General features: G+C 38.8%; 1 protein-coding gene and 1 non-coding gene across 2 annotated transcripts in view; both read right to left on the reverse strand.

The window, feature by feature from the left end:
- Positions 1–26459, reverse strand: part of LOC115622223 (F-box/LRR-repeat protein 16) — a 45682-nt gene that overhangs the window by 16166 nt on the left and 3057 nt on the right. Inside the window, exons 2-4 of the mRNA XM_030516120.1 lie at positions 22385–23958; positions 9499–9672; positions 9314–9431 (exon numbers count right to left, since the gene is read on the reverse strand). Coding sequence (XP_030371980.1) covers positions 9314–9431; positions 9499–9672; positions 22385–23701 — 1609 coding nt within the window. The 5' untranslated portion in view covers positions 23702–23958. The remainder of the gene's footprint in view (positions 1–9313; positions 9432–9498; positions 9673–22384; positions 23959–26459) is intronic.
- Trnat-ugu lies at positions 4695–4766 on the reverse strand. The gene has a single exon. It is a non-coding gene; the product is annotated as a tRNA-Thr (tRNA).

The following is a 26459-nucleotide window of genomic DNA, read 5'->3' on the forward strand; positions in this document are numbered from 1 at the left end:
AGACCAAGAGTTAAAGGCACAAACATGCAGACAATTGAGCCGCTGAGAGATGTGGCTGCACGTGGGAAAAACAGCAAAGGATACCTCAGATCGACATAGATAACGGCTGCCAGGACACCGGCAAAACAACAACAACTGCGACAACGCATTTGAAAGCGCTCGGGGACCATTAGATGACAGTTGAGGAAAGCGTTTTAATACATTTTTAATAATGCCGCACGCATAAGCCCCGTCAAAGAGCAGAATTATTTCTACACCGCCTCTGACAACGTCAACAACGCACTTTCAAGTGCACAATGGTTGAAAATGGGAAAATAAGTGGGTCAAATTACAGCAACTCCTGTCATGGTCAGACAGGCAGAAAATATACTAAAAAAAAGTAAATCTTAAACAGTTTCTTTGTAGTAGAAAATTATCTTTTTGCATACATAGCTTATTATTTTTAACTAGTCTCGTCGGACTAGTTATTTTTTAGTCTGATCATAGTTGCTACTTATAACTTTTAAAAGCTGATCAAATGGTTATTTCCGCCTTTGTTTTTGTCTGTTAAGAGTAATCCTAGAAATTAATCATCGTTTCATTCAGGTAGATTTCTAGATTACAGAATTAAAAGAGCCGGAAGAGCCTTGAAACATAAACATAAAAGAATTTATTTTTTGTTATGAATTTCTTTTCTTTCAAGCAGTATAATTAAAATCATTTAAATTTTTCTGCACTACTGATGTGAAACTTCTAAATATTTATTTTTTAATAACAAAAATATATATGTGAAAACAGCTATATTATTATCACCAAACCAAGTCGCAATTCTTTTCCAGATTTTTCAGTGCTTAAAGAATTAGAGCGCCCAAGAAGTGGATGTATTAAATTAAAACGGATTCATTAAATTAAAATGGATTGACTTTGGTGATCATTTCTTTGGTCTTGGAGCCTATGTCTATGTCTGAACCTGGGACCAAAGGTGTTTCCTTGCCGCTGTATGCCTTTTCTGCCTGGACAGGTTACGAGAAAAATGTGCATGAAATGAATGTTAACATTAGTATTAAATTCACCTATGGATTTTTCCATAATCCCATCACTCTGTGTTGCCTTGACATTAGGCTGACGTAACTTTCGTTGGAGCGTCATGTCATATACATATATAAATGGAGGTACTTCTATAGCTATGTATTCGCAACCACGTCAAAGACTAAGTGAATGCCACTGCAGCCGCTGCGGTTGCCTGTGCGTAGGCGCTCTTTGCTGTTGACGCAGTTGGCGGCGTTGTCGTTGTCAACGTCTAGGTGGTTGGCGGGGTTGTTATGGGGCTCATCGTGGGGAACATCTCGTCCGGCAAATCAACGGCAATTTTCTCAATGGGAAAGTGCTAGGAAGGCGAAAGTGCCCGCACTTTTATTGCATACTTTTTAGCGTCGTGCGATTCCTCTCCTGCAACCTTTGAATCTGCGCCACAAATTGCGAACACATTGCGTGCAGTTATTTATCCCACAGTTGCTGTGTATGTGTGCATGTGCCAGCTATTAAATGCAATTATACTGGAATTTCTCGAAGAAACAGCTGAGGCTGAGGCGCTGGCTGCTTCTTGACAAGTGGTTGCCATGACAAGTAAAGAGCTGCCGCCTGTCTATAGAAAAGCTTGACATTGGCAGGCACACAGGCATCCTTGCCCCGGTCGCCGGCTGGCTGCACAATTTTGCAGTTGGTAGCCAAAGCATTTCCTGCCACAGCTGCGCTTCTCACTTTTCACATCTGTTCGACGCTGCCAGTATTTTAACTCACATTATATAAGCTTGCGATTGTTTTCGGAAACCTAATATTTAACTTATTTTCAACTACGAGCGATGGAAACCTAAAGTTAAATATACATAGCTGCGTTGTTGTAAGCGGACAACTTTTAGCTTGAAACAAATTCTCATATCAACTGCTTTATTCAAAAACTGCACCAAACTTAAATTACGTCTGTGGGCGCCTTGTAGTAGTTTGTTGCCTAACTTTTGTTAATTAACTTTCAACTTCTGATCAGGTTTTATTATGGTTTCAGCTAATTTATATTTACTTTCAGAATTTGAGGAAATTGGTACAAATGCTATTCCCTATTATTTATTTTCCAAATGTTTTCTTTTAAAACTTTTAATACATTTATAAAATTTATTATTTTATTAAAGAATTGAACAGAGAATATATTTTGTAGCCATCATCATCGTTTCAATATATTAAGGATCAAAAACTCATGCTATACTTATTCATTAAAATATTTTTTTTTGCTTATTTGATTTCTTGATAAATTTCACTAAATCGATTTGAGCAATGTTTTTGTATTTTTCAGGAAAATTAATTTTCTAAATGAAGTTACACAGTTGATAAAAGATGAATTATTGTTAATCAAATCAACATTTTGTCTGTGAACATTTCAATTATTTTGAATATTTGATAGTTTTCAATTATTTTATATGTGAATATAAGCTCTATGTATCATACTAGATTAAGCATTTATTGCAGTTTACACTTTCTGGCCACTAAAGTGTTTATTACATACAAAGTACGCACAGCTCTTGGTTAATAAGTTCATGGCCATTAACGTCCCCAAGTTCCCAAGACTGACAATTGATTGACAAGCCGACCAAATGTTCGCCTTGACCGCATCGCCAGATGGCGGAGACTATCCCGCTCGGTGAGGGCAGCAGTGTATGCTGCATTTCCGAGTTCGCTATGTAGTGCCAATGTCTGAGAGCAGTCTCCCCAAAGAGCTTTTATAAATAAAGTTAATTAAAAATTGCTTAACGACGAGCGCACGTCAACCAAAAACGCAGCACACGAGACGAGACCAAAAGCGAGAACCAACAACGGCCAGCACCTTGAAAAATGTCAACGTAATTAAATAAACACGACATCCGCGGCGCTCTCGAATGGCGCGACCAACAGGGAAGCAAGTGCGGTCGGTCCGGATGGTGTGGGATGGCTACAGTCCACCCTCAACCTGTCCTTAAGGCGAATGGACTGGCTGATTTATCAATCGGCAGACAAGCAGATGCAGTGGTGGGCAGGGAACCGTTGTTGACACAGACAACGATGCCACGCCCCCGCCCCCGCCCTTGAGCCCGCCTACACTCAACGTAGTCCCCAAGCTGCAAAAATGCTTTCCCCATTAGATAACTCCCGGCTGCTGCACATTGAAGAAGATGAATTTGCTTTGTTGAGCACAAGAATTCTGTTTTTATACGTTTGCATACAAAGCGAACACGAACGAATTATGCTAAATAAATATTGTCAGAGTACAGTGGGACCAAAACACTAAACTATGCAAGGTATTCAAAACCCTTTAATTATGGTTTCAGCGATATATGCAATTTTGAATACAATGAAAAATGCAAGTGAAATAAAGAATTTGAAAATTATTCATAGTAAACATAATAAGAATTCGGGTAAATATATAGCTTTCTTAAAACATATTTCTGGCATCAATCCCACCCATATCAGGGATTGAATCTATTGGGTGAATGAACATTATAACTAATTCGTGAATCATCTGAGTTAGTTGCTGCTTAGTATATGTGGAAATTGAATTGTTGTTATTTGTCCCACTGTACCAACACAGTTCGCTTGTGATTCCTGTCGCATTAACAACAACAGCGGCTATAGCGACATCAGAACCGCACAAGTTGTGCCTGCCAGCAGCAGAGAGAAGAGGACGTATGTACATGCGGTGGTTGGGTGGCGCTGGGGAGGACGCGGGTGGCAGCCTGAGTGCACTTGCGGTTAAATTGATGGACATTTCGTTGGCGGCGACATTAATGACAATTGCAATTGTTCAGGCGCGAAACGAACCGCAACCACTTCGTTCAAGGCGCCCTGATCATAATAATGTTGGGGCGGCGATTATAATTTGATGGCCACTTGCACGGGGGCCTACTGTGGCGAGCTGAGCGATTCTTTTTGATGTCTTTTGCATCATTTGCGTGTACGGCTGCCATTTATTTATATTCGCAATATCGTTTCTCTCGCTTGCTTTCCTTTTTGTTTCTTTTTTTGTTTAATGAAATCCGGCATTTTTGTTGACAGTGTTAATTAATGTCAGATTAACTTTTTGATTGTTGCAATTTCATTTTATTACATGCCCGTTTCTTTTCATTTCACACGTGCGTATCGAGGGTCGCGGCCAAATCACGCATACGCCCAGTTGAACGAACTCGACTCAGCTCAACACTGTACGGTCCTGGCTTTATAATTTGCCACTGACAGCTCTGAAACGTTTCTTTCCAATTAGCCAGCGGCATATAGAGGCGCCTGCATGACTGACTGCGCCTGTAAATGTGCGCTCTATGTGTGTGCGTGTGCGTGTGTGTGCGTGCTTGTGAGTTTCTGAATGTCTGCTTGTGTGCGCGTGCGTGTGTCAATGTGTCAGTTGGCTTCCGTTTCCGGTGTTCTGGCTCTGCGTTTGCGTGCCAAATGATGTGTCCCACAATGTTAAAACGTTCGTAAGGTAATAAAAAGTCGTTGGTGCTTGGCATGCAGCCAGTTGAGAACTGAAAATGTAAAGAGCTCCCTTAAGGGCTTTTATTGAATTTCATTGCAAATTATTGCTTTAATAAAATGATCGGGGAAAAGAAAATGAAAAGAACATTTTTGACAAAAGCTTTTCAATCACATCAGCACCTCGCCATAAGGGCAAAAAAGTGCCAGCGCACCCGCTGTCCTGCCTCCTGTGAGAATTGAACTCACGACCACTGGTTTACAAGACCAGTGCTCTGCCACTGAGCTAAAGAGGCGCTTGAACGCCACTGCCAAGTAAATAAACTTAAACGCACTCACAAGTGCTGAGAAGTTCCCCAAATTGAATTAGATGCCAAATGCAATTAACTAAATGGCTTCTCGATGTTGTGATAAAAGTGGGAGCGCGAGTATCTTCTGTCGCGCGCAATGGGGGCCCTAAGTGCTTATCAAAAGTTATACGTGTATGTGTATGTACAAGTAACAAATATTCTCAACGGCAGAAATCTAAAAGATTCGCTGGTAAGTGAAAAATTAAAAACATCTAAGAGCATTCACTGATGCATTTCAAAATATGCAACTATCTTACATCATTTTCATAAAGTCTGGGATATACTTACGAGTGGGAGCATATTTGTATAGAACACCTGTTAAATTACTCTGAACTCCTACTTTCCAAGACTTCTTCCAAGTATGTACATACTTATATATATCATTTTTAAATGGTCACAGTTGGACTGGTTGAGGTAGGCTGCTTCATTAGTGTTACCATAAACCATTCGAGCTCAGATCGATATCAAGTAACTTGTCTAGTAATTTTCCGATAGTCAGTCAGCTTTTTTTGAACCAACAACCACCAAAAACAAAAGTAAATCAATCAGAGCTCATATTCAAAATATGATCAGGTAGACGCATTCTCTGAATTAGTCTCTTGCTATATATATATACATATAAAATCCTGACTGACTGATTGAAATTTCACAATTTAATTTCATAATATTATTTTTTAATTTTTAAGAAATATTATTATTTAATTTTTCATAATTTCACAATTTAATTCTCGATTTGCCAGCACTTAGGTACTTGCTATGAGAATCGCAGAGGAGGGCGCCCACAATATTTTTTTTTTAATTTATCTGAAATATCAGAATTTATTTTCACAAAATTATTATTTTTTTTTTTTTTTTTTAGAAATTTCACAATTCAATTTTCGTTTTGCCAGCACTTAGGTACTAGGTATGAGAATCGCAGAGGAGGGCGGAAATTTCACAATTTAATTTCAAATTATTATAATTTTTATTTTTCAGATTTTTACATATTTACATCCAATATACATATGTATGTATGGAAATCGTACGAGTATAAAATAGCATATTGTAAATAAACGTATAATTGTAAGAAAAAATACGGAGTCCATCAAAACAGGCAAGATCTGCTAGTTTTTATTCAGGCAATAATTGCTTTTTCTTCTTCTTCTTCTTGCACTTTGTCTTGTGTTGGATGAACAGCTGATTTTTTAGCGTTATTATTTTGGCATGCTGCAATCCTACTGGAATTGAAATGAATAACGATCCCTATCCATTTATTTGTAACTCAGGTAATATTTACTTTTTAATTTATAAAAATCATCTTAAGGGAGTTTTTAAAGCTATATCCTCGCTTTAATGGGTCTGGCAACTTATTATGTGTTAATTTTATTTTCGTTTATTTGTTCAATCCCCACTGTACCATCCAATCAATAAATAATTAGCAATTTCGCTGAAAAGTCTAGTATCAGATTTGTAATCGCTTGCCAAATATGGCATTTAATTACAATTTATTATGCCTAAGCAATGCTGAAAATATTTACCCGGGGCACAGTTGTGACGACCACTAAAAAGTTTGAGCTTTTTTTTGCCAATATATGAATGTACACACCCATGCATGCATACATATATATACATATATATGATACATACACACATGAATACAAAATATGTGTGTGTTTTTTTCCTGTCTCTTTCGGAGAATTTTTCATATTTTGTGAATATTTTATGATTGAGTTGCAATTTACACAAAACGTTGGCATTAAATATGGCGCTTACAAGTATTTCCCCACACGTGTGGACTCGATTAAAGTTTAGGGCATGTTGCTTGTTGTGTATACATATTATTGCCATTTTATGTTAGTCCATATATAAAACAACTTGTTACATCCCCATCGACATACTTGTAGTCCGTGTGTGGTATGTAAACATAAATATGTACACCCTCGTACATAAGTAAATGCAATGTGCAAAGTTTTACTTATATGCGCACAAACTTAAATACAAAGCTGGAAGTTCAACTCTGTTAGTACTCATTTATTCATAAATTTCTTAAGGCTCAGATCCAAAGACTCAACAAGGGTACCAGCGAAGGGACAAAAAAGCCCAGCTCGTGCGTCAAGAAGCATGAAGAAGAGGTTTTTTTAAAATTGTTATGTTACGCCAACAAGTAAACAAATCACAAAACATTTAATCTTTGAAATATTGAATTCTAAGAATGTGAGGAATTTATTAAAGATAAACTGTTGTGACAAGAAAAAGGCCCCTTTTTAAACTACACAACTATGCATTTACAAGTATCTCCGGTACCATTCACATAAATGCCTCGTATGGAAGCATTTGCAATAATGTTAGCTATTTAAAGCTCATATGGTTCCGCCGAGCACATGAACTTCAAATTTGAAATTTCAATTATTCATCATTTACTAATCATGGCGTAACTCTTTTGATAAATTTGTCTTGAAATTGACTAGAACCTTTTCGCTAAAGATGTAAAAAATTGTTAAAAAGGATAACATTTTGTAGGCAGACTGGCAGCAGAGTTGTATAAATGAATGATGCTGCTTGGCTGTTGATGAATTAAATAGAAGCTGTGGCAGGCGAAGATTGATGCGAGCTCTTGGCTACATGCATACTCATAGTTCGTGTTGGAAAGGGGGGATTTCGGTAGCCATTTAATAAACTTTAAAAGTCATAAGAAATACCACGTCGTTAAATTGATTGAAGCGTCTCACATGCACCCACGCAAACAACATCACAGAGTAAAGTGGAGCTGCGCAATGTCAAGAGCTATGACAACAGTGGGGAAAAAGTTTATTGCAGCCGTTTAGGCGCTTTTGCAAGGGAATGGGTCAAAGCGAGTGGTAGGTGAGCGTCATGCAGTCGCCGCAAAGGTCAAACGAGCGTGCAAAGGCAATGCGCAGATAACGAAAGCTGCCAAGCACACGCACACACACACACACACACACAGACAAGGCCCCGAATACACAGACACTCAGAAATACACGAGTACGAGCTGCAGTGGTACTTGGAACGGCAGCGACAGTTTATAGACTGCCATCTTTACTTAAGGCAAAGTTTGCCTAGGCTGGATTGACGTGAGCTGTGGGCGTGACTGAACACCGTGTTTGGATTTCCATGTAGCTTGCCAAGGCTCCAGATCGCGCAGTAGGTGAGGTGGCGTTGAGAGTTTGAGACTCAGGGCGCCTGAAAGTATGCTTTAAAACGTTGTTTTGCTGTGGCAGCAGAGTGCAGACAAAGCAGAGCACACCGTCGCCGTTCTCCACTAAACCCCAGCACTCAACCTCAATATGCACTTGTGACTTGGCCCAAGGCAACGGCTGATTTCTGATTTCTGCTCGTGCTCGTACTTGTGCTAGCTTGAATATTGAACCGATTCGCACAAAAACGTCGACTGCGCCAAGCTGTCAAGGCTGCTCCTTGGCGTAAGCCCACACCAGAGGTAGCAACGAATCGCGGAAGAAGGCAGGAAAGTATATGCAATGGAAGCTAATGTCAGCTTGGGATCTGACAAGGGTTATGCCATTGTCTGCCAATGACGCCTGGGATGCTAACTGCGAACCATTCCTTCTCGTTCCACAAAGGAACCACAAACAGTTTCAATTAAGTATTTAGGTGCAGGGAAAAAAGGACAAAAGGTATGCATTTTATATTTTACTTTTTGTACATATTTATTTGTTTACACATCTCCTAGAATATCTTCCGTGTACACACGCCTGGCGGATGACCATCACAGTCCGCTCGTTCCACAATAATTAAGGCCAAATATAAAGAAAAGAACCAACACGCTTTCCACACCCCACCTGTTCTACGGTTCATTTTAAATATTTAATGCTGCAACACTCGTATTGAAGATATAAAAAAACATAAGTTGAATGTAAAACTAATTGCAACCATCACAAATTACAGCCATAAAATTAATTAGACATGGCCAATTAATAATGCACTGAGAAAAAATAAGTTACTAGTTTGTGGATTTCGCACTTGCAACTTATATTTCAAAACTTATTGAATGGAGAAACAAATGAAAATTCTTGGTAGCTGAAAAAGTGGGTGTTTAAATTGTAGTTCACAATTTGGTATGGTTTGTCGATATATATAGATAGTTTATAGTAAAGATTTCCAACAATACTCAACCACTTATTTGTTGTAAATTAAGTATCAGCAGTAAATCGCCATTAATTTGTACTCGCACACCACAGAAGCAAAACAGTTGGCTCTCCGTTGAAATGCAATACAAGTATTTTTGTTAATATAAAGCAATATCAGTAAACCAATAATCTATTAATAATAAGCTTACATGTAATATATAAATTACAAATAAACCATTAATTGCAGATGACTTGAAGCTTAATTCACTTTTGATTAAATTAAATGGATAATATTAAATATGTGCTCCATTACCAAAAAAATTGAATTCAATTATTCGTATTCAGATTTTAAATTAACATATTTGCCAATTTCGTCCTTATATGTTTCGTAGTCATTTGTTGACTTACCAATATTAACAATGCCATGATTGGTTAGTTCCCAACATGACTGTAAGCGTAATATGCTCAGACTGTGACTTTGTTTTGGTGAGAAATAGCCCAGGGCAGCATCGGTCACATGGTAAGCCTGTTAAGAGCGACAGATGGAATTGAAATTATATTTATATATGCGCGCCATTTGGTCTGATACTTGCCTGCAGCGAGAACTCGTACAAGGATGGCAACAGCTGGGCCACAGCCCCAACCGCCTCGTCCGCAATGTTGATGCAGTCCGCCAGCGATAGGGAAACAATGCGCGGCGTCAGACAGGCCCAGAGGCCGGCCTCGGTGACTTCATTGCATCCGGCCAGCTCGAGTTCAAACAGACTCTGAAAGCGCATGTTAAAATAGATGTTTGTTAATTAAAACTGCCCTTCGACTAATGACAAATGAAAGATACTATAACCACATTGTCGACAAAACTCTCAAAAGTAACAACACATGCTGCTCCCACTAACAAGCAATCTTATTGATTATTTTCAATGCCAAACAAAAGCTCGGCCACTGGTCATTTACTTAGGCTGTTGGCAAATTACATATTATGCTGATTAGACCCGCACTCACTGACCGTCATTAACATTTTCTTCACAGCTCATGTGTTACGAGATGTTGTTGATTATTTAGAAATGTATCCAGCTGTGCTTTTGTGTTTGTGTTCTTTCAAAAGGGCTTTGCTTGTAACTTACATAATGTGTTTTTCTTATTTCTTAATATTTCTTAATATTTATATGCATTTAATTACCAAACGAAGGTTGAACAACAATTATAAAAATTTAAGAATAAAAATTCAGACATTTTTTAGTTGTTATAACGATTTGACAGCTCAGCACACGCTCACAAAATACTATGTTCACCTGTCACGAATGAAATGAATTTTATTCGTTGAAAATAAAATGGCATACATACTTGTATGTATATGAACATGTTTTGATCATTTCCACGCGCTATTGAGTTGTGTTTTTGTTTGCAGTCTGTGAATATACTTACATACATACTTATATTTATTGCAGTGCACAATCAAGGCAACATACATTTGTACATATTTCAGAGATCATTAGCACAGCGGGTTATAAAAATACTTGCGCTTCAAAAGCAAACAGCACGCGAATCTGGTGCCCACCCGCCGCTTAGCGAAAATCCAAACACTTGCCGCACAACGTGGCGTATGCGCGATTTAGTATGTGCTGATTTGCGTTTGATATAACGTATACATATGTACATATATACATATGCGGGTAGTATTTTAGAATAATTTTTTTTATTATTATTAAGTGCTTTTTTTCACCCATATTTTAAAAGATGATTATATATTTTATACTTAAAGTATAAGTTATGGATTGTTGTCTGGTAAATAGTCAGAGGTTTGTTTAGCTGTTGAGTGAAATAAGTGAAGTCATTCATCAAGTTAAAGGATATGAGGAGATACTAGCTCAGCTGCTTTAATGAAAAAAATACATATTTTTAGGTATTGCACTGCGTTTACCAATCAAAAAGCATAATTTTGTGAGTAAACAAAGCTGATGGATTTGAAAAAAAAGTAGAAATCAAAAACATTTTATTTCCCCATTAAACCCAAGAAAATATTTCACTTTACATTTCTTTACGTGGTAGTTAGGATTTATGTCAATTTGAATCATAGTTTCCGAGCTATTCATAAAGTTATATTTGAGGGCCAAAATTAACAGCTTTTACTAAAAAAAAATTTATATATATTCCTAAATTATTGTCCGGGTGAATTATTGGATGAAAAAGAATGTAAATTTGTACATTGGTAAATTCTTTATAAAAATTAATACAAAATAAATCTCGCCCAAGTCGTTCAGGTCTCGTTCGTGCAAAATCACAGAATTTGCAACATTTCAGATACTTTTGAATTGTTTAAAACCTTTAATTGTATGTAAACGAATGCAGATTCGTAGACTGCACGGTTACATTTGCATATCAAGTCGAAAGTTTTTAGCATTTCATGTGTTACATACATGCAGCACCGAAAGCACAAAAAAACAATGAAATCAAGTGAAATAAATAATGCTGTAGGGCTTACTACAATTAGGAAAGACCCACGAAGAACTCCCTACTTACATAAACACACATACAAGTATATAGGCGTGCAATAAGGGACTGAGAAGTAATGAGGGCAATGGGTAATTTCTATAAAATGTAATCATCATTTTCTTAAGCGCAATCACTTGAAGGCTGGCCGCTTTTTTACGATTTTCCACCGACTGTGCGTCATTCCTATTTTCCGTAATTATAATTGAAATCGTTTTTCAATGCCCCGAGGCAGCGCACAAAGAGTCAACAACTCTGCTTGTCACAATTGCCACATCAACTTTGACCTTTTGCCAGAACAATAGGAGAAAACATTTCAATTTTAACTTAAAGTCCTCATGGAATCGCATTCAATGCCAGACAAAACGTCGCTGATTTTCCTGACTAATTTTTTCACAAACTTTTGTTGTTTGGTCTTGCACTGCCTTGACGACGTACAGAAAATTTCGGTCATAAGCCCAAAAACAATGCGTCGAGTCATGCAATAAAAAAAACATAATGGGCAGCAGTACGAAACAATAACACAATAACAATAGCAATAAACATGAAAAGCAAACGGAAACGCGACAAAACTAAGCCAAAAGGAAGTTGTACAGCTGGCGAGAGGCATACAGACATTCATAAGCATATTTTAAACTTATTTCCATTATACATAGCTGTGTACGCTCTTTGTGTAGCTATTAGAGACACCCACATACCACCCAATAACCGTAATAGCGAAAAATATCAGAATGGTTGGTAATTCTTAAATTCTCAGAATGCTAGCAGAGTTTATTTGTTGTGCAAAGAATCTTTTATTTTAATGTACAATTTGCATTTGTTTAAATTAATTAATATGTGTGCATTTCCCACATTTTCAAAACATATCTTTCATTTCGTAAAGTGGTTTTCATTTTGGTAGCCTTAAGCTAAAAAAAAAAAAACAACACAATAACAATAACTAGCTAACTTCTCAGTACAGATTTGATACTTAATACCTGTTAGACAAGCATAATAATAAATTTAAAATATTAATAAATTAAATAATAAATAATAATAAATTAATAAATGTTTTCAAATAAATAGAATTATTTTGAAACGTGTTATTCATTCCAAACAAATATATTCTAACGGTGCTAGCATTATTGAAAGCTTCTGAATCCGAACTGAGAAACAAAACCATTGGTTTTATCGGTAGCGCCACTGATTTCTTTTAGATATACTTGTACTTTGTTTTTGTACTATATGCTTCGAAAAACAGGAATGCAAACAAGTACGTGAAAGTTGATGACAGCTGGGATGAATATTGTGCTTTTAGCGATTAGCGCTGCCGGTCATGTTTTTGCTCTTTTTCATAAAATTGCAAAACCTTTGCCCCCTCTATGCAAAATACTCATCAGTTAAAAAAGCTGAAACATATATAGTCTGAGATTAAGCAGCTTAAGCTTCACGTTACATCTTCAACACAAATCAACGCCATTTAGAATTTTGCTTCTTAGTTAATACCTCGGTTCAATAAACAAAGAAATTGTAGTGGTTGAAAAATCGCTTACAAATAAACAAGAATCATCTTTACAAAGGCAAGCTAAAAGCAAAGAAACATGCATATACTTGTATGTATGTGTACCACAAATCATTGTATAAAAGTACATAAAACTAAACTCATTAGCCTGCTAATCATATAACAATGGCTCTGCTCTCCATATGTTATACACAAGTTTGTTGACAATTCACATAATTAGATTCGTCCTAATTGAAGGTCTTCCTAAATAACTGCTAAGCTAAGCTGTTTTGGCTTTGTGCTAAGGCCGAGTGATTTGCGGTCGACATGATTACGTTCTTAATTGCAAATGTTTGTTTGTCTTCGCGTAGGTTCCTCCTCCAACAACCCACATGCTGAAAATCAATATCAGCAGGATATGGAATAATCAAAATAATGTAATGTTTTGCCAATGTCTAAGGTGTTTCTTGTTATTTATTTAGTTGTTTCTCGCTCATAATAGTGAAGTTAATTCATATTTTTTTACGTTTGACGAATACTTTTTTACAATACTTCTCGTATATAAAATAATAATTATCAGAAATTATTAAGAATTATAAAATTCTAAAAATGAGATGTGTTTTTTGATTAAATGAATATAATACATTAAAGAGCACACAGAAGAATTTACCGCTGTCTCTAAGCACCTATCAAGTTATGTATCATATTTAAGTTACATTTAATAAATATTTTTATAACTTGACATTTTTATAAACACTTTTCTTATTGTACCTGTCGTATTAACAAAAAAAACTGTTATAATAATCTAAACGAGATTGTCAACTTCCTAAACGAGATTTTCAACTTGTAAGAACATTTTCGAAACTGCAGTTAACTTAATAACCTTATAATTGAACGAAAACCGGTATAAAACCGTAAGTTTTATGGTGAAAGACAATATATATATATATATTATATATAACGACAACAACCTGATGGGTGGGTCATCAACCATTCTATTCAAATCGGCACCTTTCTTAGGGTTTTGTGAGTGCAGCAAATGGTTTTGTTGCATGAGCTCCTGGATTGCGGTAAATGCAATTTGTTAACAGCAAAATCATTTTTCAAAATTAATGTGCATTTCCGCTGCGGTCAAAAGACACGAAGGCGCTCAAATTTGTCGAGGCGCAAGGGCGTAGCATAGTTTTATGGGTCAGATGGGTTCAAAGCGTCGTTCGCTCACCTCAGTGCTACCTTGGAGATGGGGATGGGAGAAAGTGTATACTAAATGGTAGCAAAGCGGAAATAACGTATACGCCCTGTTCGTAAGGTAAACAGCCGCCGCATTTCCGTTCGAATGTGATGCATTGAAAGGGCACATATACAGTCATATAAGAAGCGTTAATGGCAAATTGCGGGCACTTGTAATGCAAAACTAAAGCCACTTGGCACCAATTAAATGCACATGCATACACATACAAAACAATCACTCGCAAATATAGCGCCCCTCATTTCCCCAAGGTCGAATTGTACATAATATTACGGTTTCCATATGGTTTTGCCTACTCATGCGGCTGCCGACCATATCCCATGCGTGTCATTGCTGTTGACATTTCCAGTGACAACAATTTGCAATCAAACCATTTGTCGGCGTTTCCAACACAACCAACACCCAACCATCCACCCGCCCACATCCACATCCACATCCATATCCACACCTACACATATAGACATCATCTATGCCAATGCAAAACAACTGGGCTCATAAGCATAACATGCATTCACTTTGGATTAATTTCGAGAGCGATGTCAGAGCTGCGTCTGACAGACAAGCAGCAGAAACAAAGACAAGAACAACAACTGTTTGACTGACATTTATGAACACACACACAGCTACTGACAGAGATCCTGGAACAGGCACTGAAACCGCTGCCTAGTTAGCCATGACAAGTTCACCAACGTTATCCACTCTAATCACACGAACACAAACTGACATTTTGTACAAGTACTACACTGAAAACACAAGGATAGTCTTATATTCAAAATATGAACAATGAATTATAAATATATTACAAATTCATGGCAATAGATTTAATCATTAAGCTGCTCTTTCTAGAAGAAAGTTTTATAGATAGTACATGGGAAACTGGCTATAAAGTGCGTTATTTAGAAAGAATATTTTAAGAAACGTAAAATAAATCGTTGATGTATTATTTACCGATCTTGGTATAACATTAAAATATTACTTTACTATTTTATTTTTTTGAGTACAGATAAAATATTTTTTTGTACCATGGCCGTAGCGGTCTTTTCATAATTGATTTCATTGAGTTTAATAATGGCTAGATTCAGAAAATCAATACTCTGATAAATATTATACTAGCTGCAGCATAATTTCCAGAAGTATCTATAGATCAACATTTATTCCATTTAAATCATCGGGTTGTTTTAAATGAAATAAAATAAAACCGTTATCCCTCCCTTTTAAGTTTTTATATTGCTACATAAATTAAATAGATTGGGTTCTACGTTTTTCTATTCCATTATATACTATGTTGACCAAAGAAGGTGAAAATACATAGCAATATCTATGTATGTACTTTATGTAATTTCCATAGCTTTTACACACCTTTTAAGAGCAGTTTATATATATACATGCGCTGCCTTATAAACAAATGAGGGAGGCAAGCTCAAAAAATAAAGACAAGGTCTGTTTTTAACTTAAAAGCTTCGGAAAGCATTTAATCAGTGGCTGGTTATGCGTTTCCTTTACTTAATTAAAATTGTTATAATTAACCATTCGCGTGTAAGCAGTTTATAATTCAAAAGTGAGTTTCAACATAGACTTGTTGTTTAGGAGATAATTATCGCTTTATAAATAATAGTATTGTCATAATTTATAAAGGTGGACTCTCATTCGTTTTCATACAAGTAGTTTTCTGAATAAATGAAATATGTATAAAATTAGATTCGATCCAATCAAATGATAGCGAATGTGGCAAGGATACTTATGAAATTAATTAAAATTTATGGCAATGCTTTGATGTGATTTGTGTTTGCAATTGATCGTATCAATTCGTTATGTGTTGGCAGCAAGAGTGCAAAAATTGTCACACAATTTCCGCACATTCGGGGCAGTGCGTCGGGGAGAGGGGGCTGATGTTTAAATAATGACACACTTTCATTTTGACGTTTCATTTCGTTGTCGGGCCGACCAAGCAAATGCTCAAAATAAAATCAAATTCTTTTCTCTTTCATCGGGCAAATTTGTATTTATCTTAGAACACGGTTCTATTTTTGTTTCCGTGCCGCTTCTTCGTCGTGTGACTGACCACTGTCAACTTGACAGGCCCCAATTTCTCTGGCCTGTCCACCGCCCACGGCTAATGGGAGCCTGTGGCCGTTGACTGGCGAGCTGTGACTACGAAAATCATTACAATAATGGGGCGTGAACACGTTCATATGCCATCACAAACATACTACATATTATTTTTTTAAGGCCACGCCAGGGGTTTGCAAAATGTTACGTTCAATATCATGTAATACCAAAGTACTAACAATTTTACGATCCGTTCCAGTCTTGGAGTATAAAAATTGAGATTAAAATTAACCATAAGATGTGAAATATTACGAATCAATTTTGGAACTTGCCTATATATAAGAGCGAACTTTGGGAAAGGTACGGTAAATTACGAAGACCGCAGAATTGCAACTAATATCTGTGCTATTCATTTGGACAATCTTGGAAGTTTCTCCTTACCCCTCTTACCACTATGTCGAACCCCTAAAGATTTCTGGGGATTTTTGGAAGCGCATCATGAAATTATTGAACGGAAAGAAATTTAGCTGCGTTCGCGAGGTGTACATTAAGGTATACACGAACATGATCACATTTTCACAATCTTTTGACGACTGACCCAAAGTAAATCAGGAATATTTTCAAGATGTCAACGATTCTCGTTAGACAGATTTCGGAAAAACTAAAAAAAACTGACGAGGCTATGTTATAAACATGGACAGTGACTGGCTTCGCCAGATTAAAATCTTAACTGACATGATATGAAAATATATGAAAACTCGTATATATGTTAGAGCTAGGAAGCTGAAAGTTGGACACACGTATAATTAAGTACAGAGTATAATTAGCATTTGTTCTTCAAAGGGTGACGTCATTCCATAGAACAATAAGGGCTCTCGCACTTACACTAATTCTAAAAGATCTTATACTTAGATATGTATGACTTTACAATAGTAGTTATGCTTCAATACATTTTGGTTGGAACATTGAATGCCTGTTGACTGATTTTAAATAAACTATGAATTTTAAATCTGAAAAACATATATTTATTTTGCGAGCATTTAGTAGCTGGTTTGGCAATTGAAACTCCCAAAAGTTTAAAGTGTGTATGGTCTTTTTGCTTTGAAACTGAATAGTTGGTTTTGAAGGGGGACCAAACAATTAAAATGTTGATTAAATAATGCACGATGCATTTAAAAAATAATTTATGCATAATTTATACATATTCCTTGATGTCATGAACGTATTAACTTGACTCAGGATATAGGAAATATTTTTCTTTTGGTGGTAAAGGAAAACAAATACTTCAAAGTCGGGAAATCTTTTGACCTCCATAAAAAAAACGCGATATGATATAGCTAGCGATTTTAATAAAACGATTTCAGATTATAGTGAAGAATTATAAGTATTCAGAAATATACCAGATTTGGTTACGATATTGAGCTAAACATATATGGTTTGTAAAAACGTTTCTCCGCGAATGGATACAAGGTTCTCAGATGGACATGGTTTATATATAATAATAAGTTCGATTTTTGTTGAAAATCAATACAAACATAAGTACCAATGCACGCATGTTAATATAAGCAGATAATAATCTTATGTTATCTACAAGTTATCTGTCACTGTTGCATACGAATGTAAGCATAAAGAATATGTATAGCAAAAGTGTCAGTCTCCAATAAAACTCTAAAGCGAACAGACGCACGGCGGTCCGCGACTATTGTCTTTTACTTTACTCCTACTGAGCCCTTCCCTTTTCAGCGAATATATAATCTATTCAATAGGTTATGGGCCCAGGGCATATAGGCTCATAGGAGAAGTTCAAAGTATTGTGAAATAGTAATCGTTTGGTGACTCAAGAAATATAACATTTAAAAAATGAGTGCGCTATATCAAATAGACAAATTGGAAGAGCATAACTATGACTCATGGAGCATACAGATGCGATCTGTCTTAGTGCACGCGGAATTGTGGAGTGTGGCATCAGGTGCTGAACCTAGTAATACTGAGAGTTCAAGGCCAAAAGATGAAAAGGCATTAGCAATTATAACGCTAAGTGTAAAAGCTTCACAATTGGGCTTCATTAAAAATTGCAACACTTCGTACGAGGCATGGAAAAAGTTAAAGGACGTTCATCAGCCGAGTGGACCTGTACGGAAAGTGTCGCTGTACAAGAAATTGCTAGGCAAACGCATGTTTCAAGGCCAAAGCATTTCAAGTTACATACACGAATTTAACGAAATTCTGGATGGTTTGTGTACAGTTGGCATCGAATTAAATGATGAGTTAAAAACAATCGTGTTGTTGTCAAGCTTGCCCGAACCATACGAAAATTTTGTCGTCGCCATTGAGACGCGTGACAATTTACCGTCATTTGATGTGTTATGTATCAAGCTGATGGAAGAGGGAGAGCGCAGAGGCAATGCAGATGGAGAGAGCGAGAATGCAAGAGCATTTATAGCTACGCAGCAGATCGTCGCGCATTCCAAAGCGAATTCAAAAAGGAATTCAAAAATCGTCGTTTGCTACAACTGCGGCGAAAAAGGGCACTACAAGGCACAGTGCAAGCGTGAGAAAATTCGCGGTGAAGGGAAAAAGCAATCGACAAAGAAAGAGATGGAAAAGCAGAGCAGCTTGTTAAATGCGTTGGACGTTGGAAAGATAGAGAACAACATGTGGTGTCTGGACAGCGGAGCAACAAGCCATATGTGTTGCGATAAGACGTTATTTTCAAAATTTATTGCGCACACTGAAATGATCGGTTTAGCTGACGCTGGTTTCCTGAAGGCCGAAGGCAGAGGAGAGGTGAAGTTACAGACAGAACTTTGTACCTTGGTGTTGTCAGATGTACTGTATGTACCGAAAATGAATGGCAACTTTATGTCCGTCAGCCGGTCAGTGCAAAAGAACAATGTTATACATTTTGGGCCACATTTTGCTAAAGTTATACAAAACGGCGAGTGTATACTGAAAGCGAATAAAGTTGGGAACCTTTATATGTTTCAAGGCAAACAAAATAGGTGTTATTCCGCAACTGAATCAGATGGTACATTGTGGCATAAGCGTTATGGCCATTTAAATTTTACCAGTCTGAAGGAAGTGATCAGCAAAGAGCTAGTGCGTGGTATTGGAAAGGTTTTTTTCCCAGACAACTTGAATTGCAAAACGTGTATGCTAAGCAAAATACATGTACAGCCATTCCCAAAGGTAAGCACTAACCGTGCCGAAGAGCTGTTGGAACTGGTTCATGCTGATGTATGCGGCCCATTCGACACGAAGTCACTTGCTGGATCCAAATACTTTCTGACCTTCATCGATGACAAGTCCAGGCGTATATTTGTTTATTTTTTGCGGAAGAAAGATGAAGTGTTCAGTAAGTTCGTCGAATTTAAAAACTTGGTTGAACGGCAAACAGATAAAAAGCTCAAATGTATTCGAACCGACAATGGAGGCGAGTTTGTCAACACAACATTCAACGGTTTCCTGAAACACCATGGTATTGCAAGGCAATTGACCGTGGCTTATACTCCGCAGCAGAACGGCGTGGCGGAAAGAGCAAACCGGACATTAACGGAGATGTCCAGATGCTTATTGGTGCAGTCGGGCCTAGGCGAGTCTTTGTGGGCCGAAGCAGTCAACACAGCAGTATACATAAGAAACAGATCACCTACCAGTGCACTGAACAACCTGACTCCAATGGAAGCGTGGACAGGTAAGAAACCCTGTGTTAGCCATCTAAAAGTTTTTGGTTCCATTGCAGTTGCACTTGCAAAGGGTCCCCGTAAAGGCAAATTCAAACCCAAAGGGCATGAGTACCGTATGGTTGGGTATTCGGTAGCAGCCAAAGGCTATCGGTTATACGACCCAGAGACGAGGACGATTGTCGAAAAACGAGACATTCTATTTGATGAGCGTTGTGGTGGTCATACCAATGAAGATACCGTTACGGTAGATTTTCCTGCATGCGAGGTTCAAGAGCATGTCACTCACACGGATGGTGACAGAAGCATCGACGACGATGACAGTGAGCACAGTTCTGACGACAGCAGCTCCAACGCATATGAGAGTGCAGTCGAAAAAGAAGACTCTGACGAGGATACTGTGAAGATTGGGCCAGGCCGGCCTAAAATTGTTCGAAATGGTAAACCTGGTCGTCCAAGAAAGCAATACAATGTGCTTGGAGCATTGGTTGCTAGTGACGTAATGGTTCCGACATCCTATGATCAGGCCGTTGGTAGCACACATGCAGTATTCTGGCAAGAGGCGATGCAAAAGGAATATCAGGCACTACAATCAAACGAAACCTGGCAGATGGCTGATTTACCAAAAGATCAGCGAGCAGTTGGTTGCAAGTGGGTATACAGCCTGAAACGTGACTCTGATGGAAAAGTCGAACGTTTCAAGGCACGACTCGTTGCTAAAGGGTGCTCCCAGAAGTATGGCGTGAACTATGTAGAGACGTTCTCACCCGTTTGCAGATTGGAAACCGTGCGGTTTATTTTGGCGTTAGCAGCGGAATTGAAGCTGTACCTTCACCAGATAGATGTGTGTACCGCCTATTTGAATAGCGACCTGCATGAAACTGTTTATATGAAGCAGCCACAGGGATACACAGATCCCAATAATCCAAGTAAGGCTTTATTGCTTAAAAAGGCAATATATGGATTGAAGCAGTCGGGGCGCGAGTGGAACTCCAAGCTCGATTGTGTACTACAAGGCATAGATTTTGTAGCATGTGAAAATGAACCGTGTCTTTACAAAAGGAACGGAAGAGGTGACTTATCATTAATCCTTGTTTATGTTGATGATATAATTATAGCATGCCGATCAAAAGAGGACTTGGCCAACATCAAGTCAGCCATTACAACATCGTTTGAATGTGTTGACAAGGGAGAGCTGCATTTGTTCCTTGGCATGGAAGTGCAGCGCGACGGTGAGCTTGGCGAAATTTCGCTAAGCAATTCGCAATACATCAAAGACATATTGCGTGAACATGGATGCGAGACCTGTAGACCTACAGCGACCCCACTGGATGCTGGTTTCCAAGTGATATGTACCAGCGAGCATTGTCAAAAGGTTGACATTGCATCCTACCAGTCTTCAATTGGCGAGTTAATGTGGCTGGCGCTTACAACAAGGCCAGACATATTGCATTCCGTTGCCAAGTTAGCTCAACGGAATCAAGATCCGCATGCAGAGCACCTAGTGGGTGTAAAACATGTGCTTCGATACCTGGCGTCAACTGTGGACCTGAAGTTGCACTACAAAGAGTGTGGACAACCCCTTACCGGCTATGTGGATGCAGACTGGGGTGGCGACCGCATCGATCGCAAGTCGTATACTGGCTATGTATACTACTTGGCTGGAGGACCCATATCCTGGCGATCTGAAAAGCAACGCAGCGTGGCACTTAGCAGCACGGAGGCGGAGTATATGGCTCTTTCAACTGCGTGTAAGGAGGCCATATACCTACGGCGTCTTATAGTGGAGATTGGCTGCGGTGACTCGAGTACTCCAACTATTCTTCATGGCGATAATTTAAGTGCTCAACAATTAGCTAAGAATCCTGTACACCATGAAAGAACAAAGCATATTGATATTAGATATCATTTTGCAAGACAGGTTGTAAACGAAGAACAAATTGTTTTACAGTATACATCAACCAATGAAATGATAGCTGATATTTTAACGAAAAATCTCCCTAAAGCGAAGCATGTTCATTTTACAAAGCTGTTAAATTTGATTTGAAAATTTTTGTAAAACATGTTTGCATTGAGGAAGGGTGTTGAAAATCAATACAAACATAAGTACCAATGCACGCATGTTAATATAAGCAGATAATAATCTTATGTTATCTACAAGTTATCTGTCACTGTTGCATACGAATGTAAGCATAAAGAATATGTATAGCAAAAGTGTCAGTCTCCAATAAAACTCTAAAGCGAACAGACGCACGGCGGTCCGCGACTATTGTCTTTTACTTTACTCCTACTGAGCCCTTCCCTTTTCAGCGAATATATAATCTATTCAATAATTTTTGCATATATAAAGTATTCCTTTTAGCACTTCAGGTGCAGGTCCGATTACTTTGATGGGGTATATTTACCTATTTTCCCTTTAAGTGGGAAAGAAAACGTCCAACATGAAATTGAATAAATGGGCCCCAATTGTGGTTTTATCCTATATTATACATTTTAACCTTACTCTTTCAACTCTTAATGGCACTCACCTGTAAATGGTCAAGTAAGGTCTCGAGGCCGCGATCACTGATCGAAGAACAGCGCAAACTGAGCGAGTGTATGTGCTTGGAGGCCAACGGAAATGAGTGTACCACATCGAGGGCATCCTCGTCCGATGCGCCGACCAGGCCCAGTGCATGGAAACCGCGACGGATCAGTGAATTGTAAAGCTTGCCGCGATCACAGCCAGGCATCTGGCGGAGCTCACGACATTGTAGGGTTGGAAGAAGTCCGGACCAGTAGCGAGGACTCCTGTAGAGGATGTCGCGCCACTTGATGCACACCTGGGCTAGCACCCGCCGTTCGTACGGGGAAAAGTATTGAAAGAATCGATTGAGGAAGCGGTCGTCGAGCAATAGTGCATCGATGCTTTGTATCAGAGGCGGGTGTTTGTGAAGTATGAGCGTGGATTGGTTGACGGCGGCCGCCAACTGCGAGACCTGAGCGGCGCCCGGTGCTCCAGCAGCGACAGCCATACCATACGGATGATGCAGGTGCGGATTGGGTAACTGTTTGCGCATTTGTAGGGGCGTGCCGCCGCCGGCGGTTGCCTTCTGTGCCGCAACCATGCCCATCGTGCTGAATGTGGGCGATGGATTGTTGCCAGGTATCATGATGTTCATCTGTTTGGCAATCGACTTCACTGTGGGCGTTGGCGGTGCGCCCAGCGGTATGCCCGCGGGCGGTGTTGGTGTCCCCATGACCATGTGATGGTTCGAATTGATTAGCGTGGAGCTTGCCATTTGAGCCTGCAACTGCTGCTGCTGCTGCTGGTGATGGTGCTGATGCTGGACCTGCTGCTGCTGCTGTTGTTGTTGCATTAAGTGGGCCGTCGTCGTGTGGTGCGCGGCGGGAATGGGACTCGTTGGCGCAAGCTGTTGCTGTTGGGGCGCCTGGTGCTGCTGTTGTTGTTGTTGCGGTTGCTGTGTCTGTTGTGGAGTGGTGGCAGCAGTCAAGCAAGGACTCTGTCCGACGCTAACACTTCCACGTGATGGTTTGTCGGGCGTCTGTACATTTGCATTGGAATTGGTGGCCGCTGAGTTGCTGGAGTTGCCACCGCCACAGAGAGCGTTCGTCACACGCTCCATTACTGAGGTTTTGCCGCTGGACGAGGAGCTGGACGTTGAGACATTGGACGTGGAATTTGACGTGGCTGTGTTCGAATTAGACGAATTGGACCCCGTGGGGGAAGGGGAGGACGATGAGCCACCGTGGTGATGCTTCGAACGCAGACCGAGACCGTTGATCCGCTTTGACAGTTCAGCGGAAGCTCTCTCGACCACACCCTGCGCCGAGATCGATGACATCGTATGCTGAAACAAATTCACTTTGTCTTCCGGGCTCTTCCGTGCTGCTCAAAGAGTTGACAAGTTCCAATTCTATCTCTCCTCTTCGCCAACTCACAATTGCTCCCTCTCTCTCTGTCTGTCTCTCTCTCTCTCTCTCTCTCTCTCTCTCTCTGACTCTCTACCTAATCCGCTGGACTCCTTTACATCACGTTTACTTCCTCCGCTGCCCTGTGGTGCACCCGCCGCCCCGCTCGTCCACGTGATTGCCTGATTATCTGAAAGTGTAAAAGTAAACCAGACGATTACCGGCGCTGTCATAAAAAGTTTTGTTTGCAAGCATTTTAACGACTTTCGATTGTTAGACATACCGAAAAAAAAAACAACAAACAATAATCGCAATCAGCGCTAAATGTAATTTTTTCGGGCGACGATGGAGCTGCTATTTTTCTTGAAAACTGAGCCAAGGTAACGTGCTGTTGCATTCATAAAAGAGTAAGCTAACTTTGTGGCTCACAATTTATGTTGGAGCAGTTATCAACTCTTTTATGGTCTGTTTTTGCTTTTAGAAGCTTTCCCTTTGAAATGGAATTGAAAATGCAAATTATGAATGCCACATTAAAAGAGTAGTGCAAGCTACTAAGAAAAGCTTAAAGGAGATGATGCGCGCCTGCGGTGGATTTAAAAGAACTTGTAAAAATGTTTATCGAGGCAGGAAAAAACATAAGCTGTCTGTTGAATTGAAGAAATTTCAGCCCAGGATTGATGATTACTCGTATAGATTGTCATCGGGTTGAAGATTTTGCTTCTATTTTTTTTCCTAAAGCGCTCTAAGCAGCTGTTAATTAGAATTGGTTATTCATCTCTATTTCATATTTCTTAGGTAACTTTTTTTAGTCGCTGACCACATTTGGCTGTAATTTTTGAAATTTTTATATTGCCAATGAGGTGCTAAAGTCAACTTCTTTGTCACTTAACGAACTCAACAAACTCTTACGCAGGCTACCATTTTATTTTTGCAATTCAAGGCAGAAGAAAGAGACGCGAGCTCATGATTTCAATTTGGTTGACACATGGTACTTATGTATATGTTTTCTTTGTTTGTTCCACCTGATGCCGCAGCACCAATTGGAAGCACAAGGTGAGCGCCTTATCGGAAGCTCGCTTCGTTACATCGCATTTAGCTCAGTTCTGTTTGCTTTGAATTCTTTGTCGTGACTTTTCGCAGTTCTTGATTTCAAACAAAGGATGTTTTAGTTGCAGGGCCACAGTCAGTAGGCGTGAATTTTTACTCCGTTTAAGCTCTTATTTAATCTCTTTTTTTCATATTTTTAGCAAAATTTTAAAATAGGTATTATTATTATAAGCATATATATTAAATATTTTCCACTATAGTTAAATATCTTTTTGAAGCGGTTTAAATTATAAAGGGTGTGCAATAGTACATATGAGAAGAGAATGCAAATGTCGGCTTAGAGGAAACAACGTTTTCGCTTTGTATTTCCATACAATATATTTGTTGGTTGTGCGACAAATGTTAATGTGAATTTTGTGCCCAAGACAAACAATGGCATGCCATTATGCGGGGGAAATCCTTTTGTGCTGTCACAGTTTACAGAGCAAGTTAAATACCTCCATTACTTTGCAACAAGAATGATTCTCTCAGCTTGAGTTGGCAATAAAATGAATACGATTCTTGTTAAAGAAGGCAACAAATGACCCTGAATCATTCAAACAACATTACAAATAAATCTAGCATAATATAGACTATTTATAAAATATTTGCAAAGTGATACGACTAATCATTATGACCTTTACATGCGTCTACGGGCAATAATATACATAGTGCGAATGTCCAGCTTATCTTTTGGAAAATAAAATATTCGTAAACAATACAAGTGGAAATGCTACAAAAAAGACTCTGCAAATATTTACAATTTCTAAAAGCTACTTTATACGTTTACACAGTTTCAGAAGGAAAACATATACTACATTTCCCAAGTAAGTACAACTTACTAACGCATATTTTTTTGGCAAGATTTAAACAAAAACTAGACTTTGTGTCAATAAAAGGAAAAATGCGAACTAGATTGTAAAAACAAAACTGAACTTGAGACACTGCATAGCCTTTGCGTCGCTGGGCCGGAAAATAGAAAACAAAAACAAACCCAAAAGAAAAATCATCGAGAGAACAACAACAAATTACATTCGCTTCATATTGCTAGCCACGGTTTTTATGAGCGTGTGTGTGCGTGCGTGTGTGCTTTTGTATGCCACATTGTTGGGCACTACAAAGGATCAAAGCGCAAATGGGCTGGGAATAACGAGAACAAAATCGATAATGTTGGCAAAGGCAAACGGGCGACGGACGACGGACGCAGACTACGCGACACGATGTGGAACAGCCATGACACAGAGCAGCGATTTAAAGCGTGCGATGGTACCGTTACACAGTCGGCTAAACAGCAACGGCAGCAGTCGCAGCCCGATTATAGAAAATCCAATAAGCATACCGCGAAAGCGCGAGCAAATGAAAACTCGAACCAACTCCGAGAATGGAAGCTCAAAGAGCTCGGCTGGAGAGCGCTTCAAGTTGTCGGCCTATTGGCCTCTAGGAGCGACTGGTTCGTCCGCCTCATTAACAAACGGAAAACGTCAGTGAATTTGTCAAATTTTGTCAATGACCGTATTTCGATCATTTTTTCTCCAGTCCTAGTCATCTCTAACTCTTATTTTCTGTGATATTTTAAGGGCTTCGACAAAATCAAAAATTCTACGC

This window comes from Scaptodrosophila lebanonensis, unplaced genomic scaffold (genome assembly GCF_003285725.1).
Source record: "Scaptodrosophila lebanonensis strain 11010-0011.00,11010-0021.00 unplaced genomic scaffold, SlebRS2 tig00000043-arrow-pilon, whole genome shotgun sequence".
NCBI classification, from domain to species: Eukaryota; Metazoa; Arthropoda; class Insecta; order Diptera; family Drosophilidae; genus Scaptodrosophila; species Scaptodrosophila lebanonensis.